We start from the raw sequence: 18,382 nt of genomic DNA on the forward strand, positions 1-18,382 counted from the left end.
AAGCAGGAGGAGGGGCAGAAGGAGAGAGAAGCAGACTCCCTGCTGAGCAGGGAGCCTGCCTTGGGGTTTGATCCCAGTGCCTTGGGATCATGACCTGAGGTGAATGCAGAAGCCTAACTGACTGAGCCACCCAGGAACCCCAGTTAAGTGCTTTATAAATGTTGATTTACTGAGTGGTTATAAAAAGTGCTGAACTACCTGAACTTTCTGGCTCTGGCTTCAACCTAGAAGAGGTTGTCCTGCAGAAGAAAAGCTTAGAACACAGTATTCACACATGCCACAGAGCAACGAATTATGAAGACTGCTCACCTGCCATTTTAAGTATTTAAAAATGTCAACAAATATGTTGCTTTGGAAAGATTCATTAGTGCATGATTTGTACATTCATATTGTTAGGCCTATCCTAGGTTTTAATCTAAATTACTTTATATTAAGTTCGGTTCAAAAAAATTATTTTTGTGAACTGACTGGGTGCTGTACTAGGGTCTGATGATGAGTATGACACAGTCTCTTCCTTAACCTATTCAAGATGCCACCTCACACCTGTCAGAACAGCTGAAATTAAAAACTCAGGAAACAACAGATGTTGGCGACGATGCAGAGAAAGGGGAACCCTCTTACACTGTTGGTGGGAATGCAAACTGGTGCAGCCACTCTGGAGAACGGTATGGAGGTTCCTCAAAAAGTTAAAAATAGAGCTACCCTACGACCCAGCAATTGTACTACTAGGCATTTATCCAAAGGATACAAAAATGCTGATTCTAAGGGGCACATGCACCCGTGTTTATAGCAGCAATGTCAACAATAGCCAAAATATGGAAAAAGCTCAGATGTCCATTGAGGGATGAATGGTTAAAGATCACACACACACACACACACACACACACACACACACACACAGGAATATTACTGAGCCATCAAAAAGAATGAAATCTTGCCATTTACAACAACGTGGATGGAACTAGAGGGTATTATGCTAAGTGAAATAAGTCAGCCAGAGAAAGACAAATACCATATGATTTCACTCATGTATGGAATTTAAGAAACGAAACATGAACACAGGGGAAGGGAAGGAAAAATAAAATAGGTTAAAAACAGAGAGAGGCAAACCATAAGGGACTATTAATCATAGAAAACAAACAGGGTTGCTGGAGGGGAGGTGGGGGGGATGGGGTAACTGGGCAATGGTCATTAAGGAGGGCACGTGATGTAATGAGCACTGGGTATTATATAAGACTGATGAATCACTAAATTCAACCCTGAAATTAATAATACACTATATGTAACTAACTTGAATTTAAATTAAAAACAAAAATTGGGCGCCTGGGTGGCTCAGTTGGTTAAGCGACTGCCTTCGGCTCAGGTCATCATCCCGGAGTCCCTGGATCGAGTCCCTGGATCGAGTCCCGCATCGGGCTCCCTGCTCGGCAGGGAGTCTGCTTCTCCCTCTGACCCTCCCCCCTCTCATGTGCTCTCTCTCATTCTCTCTCTCTCAAATAAATAAATAAAATCTTAAAAAAAAAAAACAACAACAAAAAAAACCAAGCCAGGAAGACTTTCCCTGACTGGGGAGCGGTGCTGCAGATCTCCCATCAACTGGTCGCTGAAATGTGTCTGCTAGGATAGCCATGGCCTTCTTTCTACTCCAGTGTGCACCAGTACCTTTCCACTCACCACCTGATTCTCCTTGTACTTTATCTATTGTGCTTTGCCTGCCTCAATTCAGGGCCTTGCAATATAATGCCAAGAGGTTCGGTTTTGTCACTGTAGCAATCAAATGAGCCTAGAGGTTATTTGGTTTTAATTATCATTCATTAAAACAATCAATGTAGGGGATTTAGTCCTTCAAATGGTTAATGGTGGGACATTTAGGTAATTACAACTGTTGAATGTTCTCTCTTCTGCTAATTGTTTTTATTGAACAAGATTTATATCTAGGTCTTGAAAAGAAGCGGTTGAAGCTGTGAGTTGCGCAGGCCAACATTTTGGGAGGAAGTGGTGGAGGGAGATCTTCTGGGCCCTAAGCTTTCACCCCCCACTCAGCTTTGATCTCTTCATAGTCCAAAGAATAGATGTGCAGGAAATAATCCCTGGAGGCTGAGAGAAAAGACCCGAGTCAGATTCTGTCTATATTTGGATACTTGTGCCCTCCAGTAGCCCCCTCAATTAGCACTACTTAATAACAATCCATGTACTGGGTATTATGTTTCCTTTGGTAGATGGCCTTAGCTGCTGCTGCTGCTTCTTCTTCTTCTTTTTTTTTTTTTTTTTGACTGTTTATAAACATTTGGAATTTTATTTAAAAAAAAAATCACAACCATGAACATTGTTACAGTTGGAGGCCCTCTTGGTTCTCCACAATGATACTGAGCATGCTCACAAGGGGTTCCCATTGTTTAGTCTTAGTTAAACAACCATCTTTAAAAGAAGGAAAAAAAAACTCGGCACACTACCATTTAACTTGTTTTAATGTTTCTTCACAAATGGTGAAAAATACTAAAGTACAGACAAGGAATAATCATAATGTTGTGGCCAACATTATAAATATGGAATTATAAATTTAAAACATTTTCTGGTTTAAAAAATAAATCTGGTAGTCAATGCAGCTCTGCGGGGTCTCTGCGTTCCTGACGGTGCTCGCCTTCATCCATTTTTCCAGGTCCTCCGCGCCCGCCTCTTCTTCCTCCCATCTGTTCCATCAAAGGTCCAGGGGGCCCACCAGGGCCGCCCCGTCTTCCTCCACCAAAGCCACCTCGGTCCATGCCCCGGCCACCACAGAAGCCCCCTCTGTCTCCACCACGGCCACCTCTGAACATCCCACCGGGACCACCGCGGTCCATGAGGCCGCCTCTTCCGCCCCGCATGCCACCAGGGCCACCTCTGCCACGCTCACCACCCGGGGGTGGAAAGGGTGGTGGAAGGAAGCCTTCGGGCTTCGGGGCCTTACACTGGTTGCATTCTGTTCTCCAGGCGAAGTTCTGGTTTCCACACCCCGGATTGGGGCACTGCCAGTCTCCAGCTCGGTGCTGGACATTTCCTCCTCCGGATGGGTTCCGTCGGGAACCCCGAGGCCCTCTTGGGGGAAAGCCACCTCTGTCTCCTCCACGGCCTCCCATACGACCCATGGGGCCTCCAGGACCTCCTGGGCCCCCTGGACCTCCACGAAGTGGTGGCAGCATCCCTCTGCCCTCATGGGGAGGCATACCACCCCGCATGCTGTTCATCGGAGGCTTCTTCCGAGCAAGAGAAACCTTAAGTTTGCTCCCTTGAAAATCTTTCCCGTCAAACCACTCCACAGCAGCCTTGGCAGTTGGTGGGTCTTCATAGGACACTGTAGCATCACCTTTGGGCTTTCCTGTTTCCTTGTCCAAGTAGATATGGATCATGGGTTGTCCGGTTCTCTTGTTCATCTTAACAACTCCACACTGCTTAAAGAAGTCTGCCAGATCATCTAGAGTCACATTGTCATTTAAGCCTTGCACATAAATTGCACTGTTGTCAGAGTCTTCATCTGGATCTACAGGTGGGCCTAGATCAAGATCTGGTCCTTCGTCCATGGGTCCACCAGGCTTACTGAAGCCACCTCGCTCTCCAGCGCCCATTCCACCGCGTCCTCCTCCCCGCCCACCTCTGCTCATGCCTCCACGATCAAATCCCCCTCTTCCCCTGCCCCGGTTATCAGGGCCACTCATGCTCCGGTTCTCTCCTGGTCTGGAAAATCCTCCAGACCCCTGCCCATAAACACCCATGCTCCTGGGGTGGTCCTGTCGGAATGAACTCTGCTGCCCGTAGCTGCTGCTCTGTTGGCTATATTGACTTGGAGCCTGGCTGTAGGATCCAGTTTGGGGGGGATAACTAGTGGGCGGCTGCTGCCCATAGCTGCTTTGTTGACCATAGCTACTCTGCTGTCCATAGCTGCTCGGCTGCCCATAGGTGTTCTGCTGAGAGGAACTGCTCTGATCCTAACTAGTCGGCTGTGTAGAGGAGTAGCTGGTAGGAGGATAAGATGGTGGTGCTGTGACTGGCTGCATGGGGTAGGTCCCAGGTACTTGGGGATACCTGTAGTTACTCTGTCCATATCCTAGGCTGGGCTGGTTGTAACCCCCTGTGCTAGATGGAGGTTGACTAGTCTCAGCGGGTCTGTTACCATCCTGCGGTCTTGCAGGTGCGGTGGCTGCCGGCTGCTGCCCATAGGCTGGGTAAGCAGGCTGAGTGCCATAAGCAGACTGAGCTGCATAGGAGGCCTGGGTGGTAGTGACCATAGCAGTGGTGGTATCGTGAGCACCAGTGCCGTCCCCCTGGACAGGCTGGCTGTATGCCTGGGGGGCAGTTGGAGCAGTATAACCAGCGGGAGGCTGTCCATAAGAAGTTGCATAGGCGGTCTGCCCATAGGTCACAGTGGTCTGAGCCTGGGTATGGCTGACATCAGTGGGCTGTCCATAGGTTCCGTAACTTTGCTGCCCATGTGCCTGGGTGGTCTGTGCATATCCTTGAGTGGGTTGGGCGGTGTATGCATTGTAGCCCTGCTGGGCTGCCGCTTGGCTGTAGGTACTGTAATCCGTAGACGCCATTTTCTCTCCTTCCTTCTCGTTCGATGGCCTTAGCTTCTATGTGGCTCTCCCTTTCTCAGATATTCTTCTCCATCCTTTCTAGTAATCCACATCTTACCCTTTCTTTACAGGCTGGTTCCAGAACCATTCAATCATTCAAATGCATTCACTCTTTAGTCATTCATTCAAATTTATTATTTCAACCAACCAATCATTTGCTAGGTCGTGTAGCTGACCCTGGAGATGAGAACAACAATGAGAAGTTGAAATTTTTTTTAACTTGTTTCCTGACACCACTTTTGCTTTTATTTATTGTTAAAAATTCTTCCATGACACTGGTGTTTGACTTATTATGGTTTGAATATTCCCTGGTCTTTGTCTACAGTTATCAAACATAAAATGATGATAACTATGCCCAAATAAAATCCTTAAAAGTACTAAGTGATAATAGCTGAGATTAGAAGTCAGATAAATATGAAATATGGCTAAGACACTGATAGGATATAGCTCACAGACTATGCTGAAAGAACTGACAAGACTGACCATTTTAAAGTCTCTTGTATTTCCGTGTGTTATTCAGTCTAGCTTTGGCCATACGGACATAGTCTTTGTTGTTCTCCTAGACCAGATTCCTGATCCCTATCACCCTATCTCTATATCACCATATCAGGGAATCTCATCAATTCTACTACCTAAATGTCTTTTTGAAACAGCTAACATCGGGGCGCCTGGGTGGCTCAGTTGGTTAAGCGACTGCCTTCGGCTCAGGTCATGATCCTGGAGTCCCGGGATCGAGTCCCGCGTCGGGCTCCCTGCTTGGCGGGGGGTCTGCTTCTCCCTCTGACCCTCCCCCCTCTCATGTGCTTGCTCTCTCTCATTCTCTCAAATAAATAAATAAAATCTTTAAAAAAAAAAAAAAAAGAAAAAAAGAAACAGTTAACATCTCCCATCCCTCCTTGTGCAGACTTCCTGGAGTATTTCACCCTACCTCCCAAGAACAAACTGGCTGATTTAGGTGGTCCAGGTAAGTCCTTGAACTTGCCACTATCACACTGCATTGTAGATGTTTAGCCATTGCTAGCTTTTATTTATTTTATTTTATTTTATTTTATTGAGAGAGAGAAAGAGTGCATGTGGGGGCAAGGGGGGAGAGGGACAGATGGAGAAGGAGAGAGAGAATTTTAAGCAGGCTCCATACCCAGTGGGGAGTTGGAAGCAGAGCTCAATCTCACGACCCTGAAATCGTGACCTGAGCTGAAATCAAAAGTCGGATGTGAGCCACCAGGCACCCCCATTGCTAGCCTTTATTAGTCTGTGAGTTCCTTAAGGGTAGGCATCGTGCCTCATTTGTGTGTTCTCATCACCAGTAGAGTGCCCGGCGTACTATAAACAATAATAAATATTTGCTGAATTAAAAAATGAATTTAATAAACCAAGGAACAGTTTCCCTAAAAGTCACAAGGGGGCAGCAAGGAATACATTTTTTTTTTTCTATTGTCTGCAAAAATCACATCTCTTTAGAACTGGAAGAAACATTAGCTTAGCTGAGTGAACTTCTCATCTTCTTGGAATGCTCAAATATTTCTTTCTCTTATTAAATACTTTATTTATTTGACAGAGAGACACAGTGAGAGAGGGAACACAGCAGGGGGAGTGGGAGAGGGAGAAGCAGACTCCCCGCTGAGCAGGGAGCCTGATGCAGGGCTCAATCCCAGGTCTGTGGGATCATGACTCTCGTGGAGGGCAGATGCTTAACGACTGAGCCACCCAGGCAGCCTGGAATGCTCAAATATTTCTTTAGAGATGGACTTCATGGTACTCAGGAATGCTCTGATAGATGCCTCATTTCCAGGCTTTTAAAATGTCAGGTAAGCACCCAGTCTGTTGGCCATCCTCCCAAGTGAATATTTTGGCCATAGCTCTGCATTTAATTGCCTTAAGAAACTCTCCTAAGATTATATAAAATAGCCGCCATCATGAACAACACAGTAACTATCCGGACCAGGAAGTTCATGACTAACCGACTACTTCAGCGGAAACAGATGGTCATTGATGTTCTTCACCCCGGAAAGGCAACAGTACCTAAGACAGAAATTCGGGAAAAACTAGCCAAAATGTACAAGACCACACCAGATGTCATATCTGTGTTTGGATTCAGAACCCATTTTGGTGGTGGCAAGACAACCGGCTTTGGCATGATATATGATTCCTTGGATTATGCAAAGAAAAATGAACCCAAACACAGACTTGCAAGACATGGCCTGTATGAGAAGAAAAAGACATCAAGAAAACAGCGAAAGGAACGCAAGAACAGAATGAAGAAAGTCAGGGGGACTGCAAAAGCCAATGTTGGTGCTGGCAAAAAGTGAGCTGGAGATTGGACAACAGAAGGAGTAAAGATGCTGCAGTGGCTTTATCTGGTTGTGCAGATTTTTCATGAGAGGATCAATAAACTAAGAATGTTAACGTGAAAAAAAAAAAAAGATTATATAAAATAATAGGCATTGCCCTAAATGGAATTTTCTGAGTGTAGTGTTTGTTTTTGGCTTCTTGATTTCTCACATACTCACATCATTTTACCACTCTAGGGGCACCTGGGTGGCTCAGTCGGTTAAGCATCTGTCTGCCTTCAGCTCTGGTCATGATCCCGGGGTCCTGGGATCGAGCCCCACATCAGGCTCCCTGCTCAGCAGGAAGCCTGCTTCTCCCTCTCCCTCTGCCCCTCCCCTGCTTGTGCTCTCTTTCTCCTTCAAATAAATAAATAAAATCTTAAAAAATTTTTTTTACCACTCTAAGTATTTAGTGCTCTCTCCCCATTTTTAGAGATGAGGAAATGAAGTTCTAACGCGGTTAAAGCATTCGCCTTTATTCACACAGCAAATTAGCGGCTGAACTGAAACCAGAATCCCAAATCTTCTGACCCTGAATCTTCTATTTCCTTTCATCGTCTGAAGGTCAGCAGATGCTTTGGTTTGGAAACAGAAGCATAATTCAGGGTACATAGACTTTGGTACCCAATTCCTTCTAGATAAATGAGTGTTTACATTTCAGTCCTAATGAAGGATCGATCGTAGCATCTAACTATCCTGAGCAAGGGGTTTGTACATGTTCTTTTTCTTTGTTGAATTAGGCGATGCAAGAAAAGCAATCTCTACAATCTCACAATTCTGAAGTAATATAGTTCTATAGGGAAGGAAAAAAATTTTTCTCCACCCTCTTAAGGTCCCTGCTGGGTCTGAAAATTAAGCTGATAAGGACATGTTAACAGGATAAAAGCATACAAATTTTATTAAATTTTTACATGTACATGGGAGCCTTTACAAGAGCAGAGAAAAAGACCCCAAAAAGTGACCAGAGCAGGAAGTTTTTATACTTGTTAGACAAAGAAAAAATAAATTCGTGAAGAACTGATAAGACAAAGAAGTTTGGGTTAGGGGTAGTAAGTGGTGAAGTAGGAACTAGAAAGATAAGGGTTAGTTTAACAAGGTTTGTTCATACATCCTTCTTGGCCCTGAATTTCCTGTCTCTGGTGATCAAACTGTCTTCTTTCCTCTTGATAGAAGGAGGGCTCCTTTCACAAGGGAGTTTTATGACCTGTTTCAAGGGAAGAAGGGTGAGGGGGCAGAGGTCAGAGTGACCTTCTTGCTTTTGCTGTTATTTAAAAATTCCTTCTGCTTAAGATACTTAAAATGCCAGCTTGCCATATTTTGGAGTAGCATGTCGTAAGCCCATCATCATGGAAATAGATATTTTGAAATATCTTTGATGAAAGGAATTTTTAAAATTATTTGTTCTCAGACATTTGTTCTCTAGAAAAGGATATACTTTTCAAGTGATTTAGTATATTTTTTTCTGAATATGAAAGTTATAAATGCTCTTTTACTAAAAATTCAAACGTTAGAGGCCTATGCAACATGGATATGAATATATACCATTATCTGGGGTGCCTGGCTGGCTCAGTTGGTAGAGCATGTGATTCTTGATCTTGGGGTTGTGAGTTTGAGCCCCACATTGGGCGTAGAGTTTACCTAAAAAAAAAAACAACAGTGTACCATATTTATTGCTCTCAGAAATAATCACTATCAATTATTTGGTATATCTCTCTCCAGATTTTCTTCTGTGCACACACTAATAGATATTGTTTTCCCCACAAAGAATGGGATCATGTTATTCAGACTTCTTTTAAAAAATTGAGGTAAAATTCACATAACCTAAAACTGACCATTTTAACCATTTTATTATTTATTTTAAAGATTTTATTTTAAAGAGAGAGCATGATCCTATGCTGGGGGGGAGGGGCAGAGGGAGAGGAGAGAGAGAACCTCAAGCAGACTCCCTGCTGAATATGGAGCCTGGTGTGGAACTGGATCCTATGACCCTGAGAATGTGACCTGAGTCACGACCAAGAGTCTGACACTCAACCAACCGAGCCATCCAAGCACCCCATTAACCATTTTAAATTGTACAATTTAGTGGTTTTTAGGACATTCACAGTGTTGTGCAACCATCACCACTATCTAACTGTACAGCATTTTCATCACCCCAAAAAGAAATCCTGTACCCTATTCACATGGTTGCAACTTGCTTTCTTACTTAATGCATGCCACTGTGTAAAGATATGTCTCATTCTTTGTAATAGCTTTATAGTATTCCATTATAAGTACTATAGTTATTTACCAATCTCAATTAGTGGATAATTAGGTTATTCTGGAATTAAAAAAAATTTTTTTTATTATGTTATGTTAATCATCATACATTACATCATTAGTTTTTGATGTAGTGTCCCATGATTCATTGTTTGTGTATAACACCCAGTGCTCCATTCAATATGTGCCCTCCTTAATACCCATCACTGGGCTAACCCATCCCTCCACGCCCCTCCCCTCTAAACCCCTCAGTTTGTTTCTCAGAGTCCATAGTCTCTCATGGTTCGTCTCCCCCTCCGATTTTCCCCCCTTCATTTTTCCCTTCCTACTATCATCTTCTTCTTCTTCTTCTTTTTTTTTTTTAACATACAATGTATTATTTGTTTCAGAGGTACAGGTCTGTGATTCAACCGTCTTACACAATTCACAGCATTCACCATAGCACATACCCTCCCCAATGTCTATCACCCAGCCACCCCATCCCTCCCACCCCCCACCACTCCAGCAACCCTCAGTTTGTTTCCTGAGATTAAGAATTCCTCATATCAGTGAGATCATATGATAACATGTCTTTCTCTGATTGACTTATTTCGCTCAGCTTAATACCCTCCAGTTCCATCCACGTCGTTGCAAATGGCAAGATCTCATTCCTTTGATGGCTGCATAATATTCCATTGTATATATAGACCACATCTTCTTTATCCATTCATCTGTCGATGGACATCTTGGCTCTTTCCACAATTTGGCTATTGTGGACATTGCTGCTATAAACATCAGGGTGCACGTGCCCTTTCGGATCCCTACTTTTGTATCTTTGGGGTAAATAACCAGTAGTGCAATTGCTGGGTCGTATGGTAGCTCTATTTTCAACTTTTTGAGGAACCTCCATACTGTTTTCCAGAGTGGCTGCACCAGCTTGCATTCCCACCAACAGTGTAGGAGGGTTCCCCTTTCTCCACATCCCCGCCAACATCTGTCGTTTCCTGACTTGTTAATTTAAGCCATTCTGACTGGTGTGAGGTGGTATCTTATTGAGGTTTTGATTTGGATTTCCCTGATGTCAAGCGATGTTGAACACTTTTTCATGTGTCTGTTGGCCATTTGGATGTCTTCTTTGGAAAAATGTCTGTTCGTGTCTTCTGCCCATTTCTTGATTGGATCATTTGTTCTTTGGGTGTTGAGTTTGATAAGTTCTTTATAGATTTTGGATACTAGCCCTTTATCTGATATGTCATTTGCAAATATCTTCTCCCATTCTGTCAGTTGTCTTTTCGTTTTGTTGACTGTTGCTTTTGCTGTGCAAAAGCTTTTTATCTTATGAAGTCCTAGTAGTTCATTTTTGCCCTTGCTTCCCTTGCCTTTGGCGATGTTTCTAGGAAGAAGTTGCCACGGCTGAGGTCCAAGGGGTTGCTGCCTGTGTTCTCCTTTAGGATTTTGATGGACTTCTGTCTCACATTTAGATCTTTCAACCATTTTGAGTCTATTTTTGTGTGTGGTGTAAGGAAATGATCCAGTTTCATTCTTCTGCATGTGGCTGTCCAATTTTCCCAACACCATTTGTTGAAGAGACTGTCTTTTTTCCATTGGACATTCTTTCCTGCTCTGTCGAAGATTAGTTGACCATAGAGTCGAGGGTCCATTTCTGGGCTCTCTATTCTGTTCCATTGATCTATGTGTCTGTTTTTGTGCCAGTATCATACTGTCTTGATGATGACAGCTCTGTAATAGAGCTTGAAGTCCAGAATTGTGATGCCACCAGCTTTGCTTTTCTTTTTCAACATTCCTCTGGCTATTTGGGGTCTTTTCTGGTTCCATACAAATTTTAGGATTATTTGTTCCATTTCTTTGAAAAAAGTTGATGGTATTTTGATAGGGATTGCATTAAATGTGTAGATTGCTCTAGGTAACATTGACATCTTCACAATATTTGTTCTTCCAATCCATGAGCATGGAATGTTTTTCCATTTCTTTGTGTCTTCCTCAATTTCTTTAATGAGTATTCTATAGTTTTCTGAGTACAGATTCTTTGTCTCTTTGGTTAGATTTATTCCTAGGTATCTTATGGTTTTGTGTGCAATTGTAAATGGGATCGACTCTTTAATTTCTCTTTCTTCTGTCTTGTTGTTGGTGTATAGGAATGCCACTGATTTCTGTGCATTGATTTTATATCCTGCCACTTTACTGAATTCCTGTATGAGTTCTAGCAGTTTTGGGGTGGAGTCTTTTGGGTTTTCCACATAAAGTATCATATCATCTGCAAAGAGTGAGAGTTTGACTTCTTCTTTGCCAATTCGGATGCCTTTTATTTCTTTTTGTTGTCTAATTGCTGTGGCTAGGACTTCTAGTACTATGTTGAATAGCAGTGGTGATAGTGGACATCCCTGCCGCATTCCTGACCTTAGGGTGAAAGCTCTCAGTTTTTCCCCATTGAGAATGATATTTGCTGTGGGTTTTTCATAGGCGACTTTTATGATATTGAGGTATGTACTCTCTATCCCTATACTCTGAAGAGTTTTGATCAAGAAAGGATGCTGTACTTTGTCAAATGCTTATTCTGCATCTATTAAGAGGATCATATGGTTCTTGTTCTTTCTTTTATTAATGTATTGTATCACATTGATTGATTTGTGGATGTTGAACCAACCTTGCAGCCCAGGAATAAATCCCACTTGGTTGTGGTGAATAATCCTTTTAATGTACTGTTGGATCCTATTGGCTAGTATTTTGGTGAGAATTTTTGCATCCATGTTCATCAAGGATATTGGTCTGTAATTCTCCTTTTTGATGGGGTCTTTGTCTGGTTTGGGGATCAAGGTAATGGTGGCCTCATAAAATGAGTTTGGAAGTTTTCCTTCCATTTCTATCTTTTGGAACAGTTTCAGAAGAACAGGTATTAATTCTCTTTAAATGTTTGGCTGAATTCCCCTCGGAAGCCATCTGGCCCTGGGCTCTTGTTTGTTGGGAGATTTTTGATTACTGCTTCAATTTCCTTAGCGGTTCTAGGTCTGTTCAGGTTTTCTATTTCTTCCTGGTTCAGTTTTGGTAGTTTATACATCTCTAGGAATGCATCCATTTCTTCCAGATTGTCTAGTTTGTTGGCATATAGTTACTCCTAATATGTTCTTATAATTGTTTGTATTTCTTTGGTGTTGGTTGTGATCTTTCCCCTTTCATTCATGATTTTATTTATTTAGGTCATTTCTCTTTTCTTTTTGATAAGTCTGGCCAGGGGTTTATCAATCTTATTAATTCTTTCAAAGAACCAGCTCCTAGTTTCGTTGATCTGTTCTACTGTTCTTTTGGTTTCTATTTCATTGATTTCTGCTCTGATCCTTATTATTTCTCTTCTCTTGCTGAGCTTAGGCTTTATTTGCTATTCTTTCTCCAACTCCTTTAGGTGTAGGGTTAGGTTATGTATTTGGGACCTTTCTTGTTTCTTGAGAAAGGCTTCTGTTGCTATATACTTTCCTCTTAGAACTGCCTTTGCTGCATCCCAAAGATTTTGAACACTTGTGTTTTTATTTTCATTTGTTTCCATGAATTTTTTAAATTCTTCTTTAATTTCCTGGTTGACCCATTCATTCTTCAGTAGGATGCTCTTTAGCCTCCATGTATTTGAGTTCTTTCCGACTTTCCTCTTGTGATTGAGTTCTAGTTTCAAAGGATTGTGGTCCGAAAATATGCAGGGAATGATCCCAATCTTTTGGTACCGGTTGAGACCTGATTTGTGACCTAGGATGTGATCGATTCTGGAGAATGTTCCATGGGCACTAGAGAAGAATGTGTATTCTGTTGCTTTGGGATGGAATGTTCTGAATGTGTCTGTGAAGTCCATTTGGCCCAGTGTATCATTTAAAGTCTTTATTTCCTTGTTGATCTTTTGCTTAGATGATCTGTCCATTTCAGTGAGGAGGCTGTTAAAGTCCCCTACTATTATTGTATTGTTGTTGATGTGTTTCTTTGCTTTTGTTATTAATTGGCTTATATAATTGGCTGCTCCCATGTTAGGGGCATAGATATTTACAATTGTTAGATATTCTTGTTGGATAGACCCTTTAAGTATGATATAGTGTCCTTCCTCATCTCTTATTACAGTCTTTGGTTTAAAATCTAATTTGTCTGATATAAGGATTGCCACTGGCTTTCTTTTGGTGTCCATTAGCATGGTAGATGGAAAACTATTTTTCCACCCCCTCACTTTCAATCTGGAGGTGTCTTTGGGTCTAAAATGAGTCTCTTACAGACAGCATATTGATGGGTCTTGTTTTTTTTTTTTTTTTTTTATCTATTCTGACACCCTGTATCTTTTGATTGGGACATTTAGCCCATTTACATTCAGGGTAACTATTGAAAGATAGGAATTTAGTGCCATTGTATTGCCTGTGAAGGTGACTGTTACTGTATATTGTCTGTGTTCCTTTCTGGTCTATGTTACTTTTAGGCTCTCTCTTTGCTTAGAGGACCCCTTTCAATATTTCTTGTAGGGCTGGTTTCGTGTTTGCAAACTCCTTTAGTTTTTGTTTGTCCTGGAAGTTTTTTTTTTTTTTTTTTTTATCTCTCCTTCAATTTTCAATGACAGCCTAGCTGGATATAGTATTCTTGGCTGCATATTTTTCTCATTTAGTGCTCTGAATATATCATGCCAGTCCTTTCTGGCCTGCCACATCTCTGTGGATAGGTCTGTTGCCAATCTAATGTTTCTACCATTGTAGGTTACAGATCTCTTGTTCTGAGCTGCTTTCAGGATTTTCTCTTTGTTTCTGAGACTTGTAAGTTATACTATTAGATGTTGGGGTGTTGACCTATTTTTACTGATTTTGAGGGGGGTTCTCTGTGCCTCCTGGATTTTGATGTCTGTTTCCCTCCCCAAATTAGGGAAGTTCTCTGCTATAATTTGCTCCAATATACCTTCTGCCCCTCTCTCTCTTTCTTCTTCTTCTGGGATCCCAATTATTCTAATATTGTTTCATCTTACAGTATCACTTATCTCTCGAATTCTACCCTCGTGATCCAGTAGTTGTTTATCTCTTTCTTTCTCAGCTTCTTTATTTTCCATCATTTGGTCTTCTATATCACTAATTCTCTCTTCTGCCTCATTTATCCTAGCAGTTAGAGCCTCCATTTTTTATTGCACCTCATTAATAGTCTTTTTGATTTCGACTTGATTACGATTTTAGTTCTTTTATTTCTCCAGAAAGGGTTTCTCTAATATCTTCCATGATTTTCTCAAGCCCAGCTAGTATCTTTAAAATCGTCATTCTGAACTCTAGTTCCGACATCTTACTGATATCCATATTGATTAGGTCCCTGGCAGTTGGTACTGTCTCTTGTTCTTTTTTTTGAGCTGATTTTTTTTTTTAAAGATTTTATTTATTATTTGAGAGAGAGAGAATGAGAGAGAGAGAACACATGAGAGGGGATAGGGTCAGAGGACGAAGCAGACCCCCCCACCGAGCAGGGAGCTTGATGCGGGACTCGATCCCGGGACTCCAGGATCATGACCTGAGCCGAAGGCAGTCGCTTAACCAACTGAGCCACCCAGGCGCCCTTGAGGTGAATTTTTTCCCGTCTTGTCATTTTGTCCAGAGGAGAATAGATGAATAAGAAAACAAAATGCTAAAAGGGTAACAATGACCCCAGAAAAATATACACTAAACAAATCAGAAGAGACCTGAAACCAGAGGAAAAGAAAGGGAAAGAAAAAAGAAAAAGATTAAAAAAAAAAAAAAAGATTATCATCAAATATGATCAGGCTTGTACATAGATCAGTGCCACACACTAGATTTTGGGCGCATTTTGGTCTGTTAGAAGAAACTGCCTCCCAAAATTTTAAAGAAAAAGCTTATATATGTACAAAAATAAGGGTAAATATGATGAAGGGTTGGAATATGACTAGAACGATGAAAATTATAAAAGATTTTATAAAAGGAATTGATAAGAAGTTGGTTGAAAAAAGAAAGACAAGGAATTAAAAAAAAAAAGGGAGAGAATGTGATCAGGCAGGAGAATAGAACAAAGCCATACACTAGAGATTTAGGGTATATTTTGGTCTGTTAGAAGAAACTGTATCCCAAAATTTTAAAGAGAGAACAACTTATACATATATACCAAAAATAAGGTTAACTACTATGAAGTGATAGAATATGACTCTAAAAATAAAAATGATTTTTAAAAAAGGGATTGATAAGATGCTGGTTGAAAAAGGGGAAAGGAAAAATTCAAAAAAAAAAAAGAAAAAGAAAATTAACTTTGAAAGACTAAAGAATCATGGCAAAAAAGCCATGAATTCTATGTGCTGTATTCCCCTAGTGCTGGAGTTCTGCTGTTCTCATTGATTGGTAAAATTGGTCTTGGCTGGCTGTTCTTGCTGATCTTCTGGGGGAGGGGCCTGTTGCCGTGGTTCCCAAATGTCTTTGCCAGAGGTGGAATTGCCCCGCCCTCGCTGGGTCCCAGCTAAGCAATCTGCTCGTGTTTGCTCTTGGGAGCTTTTGTTCCCTGCAAGCTTTCCGTATAGCTTTGGAGGATGAGTGTGAAAATGGCAGCCTCCCAATTCCACCCCAGAGGAGCTGAGAACTCGGGGCCCCACTCCTCAGTGAGCCCCCAGAGAGAAGCAGTCAGTCACTCCCGTCTCCCCAGTCTCCAGCTGCACTCCATGCTCACCCGGCCTGTGACTGAGCATTTCTATCACTGGCACACGACCCCGTGTGGAGTCTCCAAACCCAGCAGGTCCCTGCGGTGCGCTCCCGCGCCACTCCTCCCCGGGGAGGAAGGGGAGTCTCCCCGGATCTGCCGCTTGTTGGGTCCCTGCTGGAGGAGCAGTGGCCTGACTGTGCCACGGATCACGGTTTAGGGCAACCCCGAGCTGAGAGCCCGCGCCTTGGCTCCGTCTCTGCAGCCGGCTTCCCCGCTCCGATCCCTGGGAGCTCTGCCGCACTCAGGCACCCCCGGTCTTTCTGTGTCTCTGAGGGTCCTGAGACCACACTGTCCCAGTGAGGGTTCCACCCCCCACTTAGCCACTGGAGCGACGTGCCTCAGCGGAGCTGACTTCTAAAAGTTCTGATTTTGTGCTCTGCGGCTCTATCACTTGCCAGAAGCGGCCAACAGAGGCCCCCTCCCCCACCGTCTATCCTCCTGAATATCACCTCGGATTCACTTCTCCAAACGTCCTGCCTTCCAGAAAGTGGTTGCTTTTCTGTTCAGAGAGTTGCTGCTATTCTTTTCTTCCATCTCCTGTTGAGTTTGTAGGTGTTCAGAATGGTTTGATCCCTACACAGCTGAATTCCTGGGACCAGAGGAAATCCAGGTCTCCTACTCCTCCGCCATCTTGCTCCTCACTCTGGAATTTTAAAATATTATGAACAGTGCTATACTGAGTACCCTTGAACACTTATACACTTCTGTGAGACACATTTTTACAAATACAAATGTTGAGGGGTGCCTGGGTGGCTCAGTCGGTTAAGCATCTACCTTCCGTTCAGGTCATCATCCTGGGGTCCTGGGATCCAGCCATACATTAGCCTCCCTACTCAGCGGGGAGTCTCCTTGTCCCTCTCCTTCTGCCCCTCCTGCCGGCTTGTGCTCGCTCTCTCTTTCTCTTTCTCTCTCTTCTCAAGTAAATAAATAAAATCTTTAAAAAAAAAAAGGCGACTGATTCTTGGTTTTGGCTTGGGTCATGATCTCATGGTCATGGGATTGAGCCCCGTGTTGTGCTCTGTGCTCAGCGTGGAGTCTGCTTCAGATTCTCTCTCCCTCCCCCTCCCACTCACTCTCTCTCTCTCTCTCAAATAAATAAATAAATAATCTTTTTTAAAAAATAGAAATGTTGAGTCAAAGGAGATAACATTAAAAATGTAATCAAGGGGCGCCTGGGTGGCTCAGTCGTTAAGCATCTGCCTTCTGCTCAGGTCATGGTCCTGGGGCCCTGGGATGGAGCCCTGCATCGGGCTCCCTGCTCCACAGGAAGCCTGCTTCTCCCTCTCCCACTCCCCCTGCTTGTGTTCCCTCTCTCGCTGTGTCTCTCTCTGTCAAATAAATAAAAGCTTTAAAAAAATGTAATAAAAATTTCTGTATTTCCCTCCAAAAGAGTTGTACTAATTAATAATTCCAACAAGAGTATATCCCCATTACACTTTCCTACCCTCTTGCCAACACTGAATATCATCAATCTAACTATTTTCCAATCTGATAGGTAGAAATAATCACATTATTGTTTTAATTTTTGTTTGGTTAATTATAAGGGAAGTTGAGCATCTTTTAATTTTTTTTTTTAAAGATTTTATTTATTTATTTGAGAGAGAGAAAATGAGAGACAGAGAGCATGAGAGGGAGAAGGGTCAGAGGGAGAAGCAGACTCCCTGCCGAGCAGGGAGCCCGATGCAGGACTCGATGCCGGGACTCCAGGATCATGACCTGAGCTGAAGGCAGTTGCTTAACCAACTGAGCCACCCAGGTGCCTCTTTTAATGTTTATGAGCAGTTTTTTGTGTGCTTGTGACTTGCCTGTTCATGATCTTTGCCCACAGTTCTATTGAGGTGTTTTTCTTATTGATTTTTAGGTAGTTAATAAGAAAGTTTTTTGAAAGAGTTTTTGCTTTCTCATTTTGAGTGAACTTTTTTCCTTCCCTGCCCAGGAAACACATTCTCTGTGTGTCTTTCATCTGTGTTAAGAACTTCCAGGCCATTTGGTTAATGTAACCTTTTCCTGCTGAAGAGAGAGGGCTTGGTCGGTGATCATCAGAAGGATGTTAATATCCTATTTCTGTTTCCTTTAGAGTTACCATCCTCTTTTTCTCTCACACTAATTGCTTTGTGTTCTCTCTGCTTGATGCATTTGACCTTCAGTTTTTCATGTAGTTTTTCTTGCTAATATCCAGCTGCACTATATCAGAGGAAAATTAATTCCTTTGGAGTTTTGAGTACATTATATAAGGAAACTCCATTGCATTAGTATTTCTTTCACGATGTGTCAAATTTTTGTCACAACCAAAAATTACCTCTTGACTTATACATTATTCTTCAGAGTCGACCTGTTCTAAATGCTTTTCAGACTCTCAGGGTGAGGTCCTTACCTCAAAGCCACTGATAGCCATTATTTCTTTGTCAAGGTGAGAATGTCTGACTAAATCCCAGGTTAGGGTCATAGGCAGTTTCACTGAGCTCCCCTATAGTGGGATGCTTTTCTGTTTTT

At 42.4% G+C, this 18,382-nt stretch overlaps 2 protein-coding genes and 1 long non-coding RNA gene across 4 annotated transcripts in view; 2 read left to right on the forward strand and 1 right to left on the reverse strand.

The window, feature by feature from the left end:
• LOC123861527 (uncharacterized) overlaps positions 1 to 18,382 on the forward strand; it is a 213,895-nt gene that overhangs the window by 16,268 nt on the left and 179,245 nt on the right. The window lies entirely within an intron of this gene.
• Positions 2,451 to 4,590, reverse strand: LOC123842309 (RNA-binding protein EWS-like). The gene is given in 1 exon segment (XM_045871672.2): positions 2,451 to 4,590. A coding segment is annotated over 1 exon segment (1,974 nt). The 5' UTR covers positions 4,572 to 4,590; the 3' UTR covers positions 2,451 to 2,597.
• Positions 6,512 to 7,033, forward strand: LOC123842310 (small ribosomal subunit protein eS24-like). Its single transcript, XM_045871673.3, has one exon. It carries the CDS (start codon positions 6,527 to 6,529, stop codon positions 6,917 to 6,919), a length of 393 nt encoding a protein of 130 aa, XP_045727629.2. The 5' UTR covers positions 6,512 to 6,526; the 3' UTR covers positions 6,920 to 7,033.

This window comes from Mirounga angustirostris, unplaced genomic scaffold (genome assembly GCF_029215605.1).
Source record: "Mirounga angustirostris isolate CCGP_5_RB_7025 unplaced genomic scaffold, mMirAng1.0.hap1 SCAF_9, whole genome shotgun sequence".
In the NCBI taxonomy this organism is placed as follows: Eukaryota; Metazoa; Chordata; class Mammalia; order Carnivora; family Phocidae; genus Mirounga; species Mirounga angustirostris.

What these genes read in the sequence shown, in the direction of transcription:
- LOC123842310 (XM_045871673.3), top strand. Translation starts at nt 6,527, where the DNA reads ATGAACAACACAGTAACTATCCGGACCAGGAAGTTCATGACTAACCGA.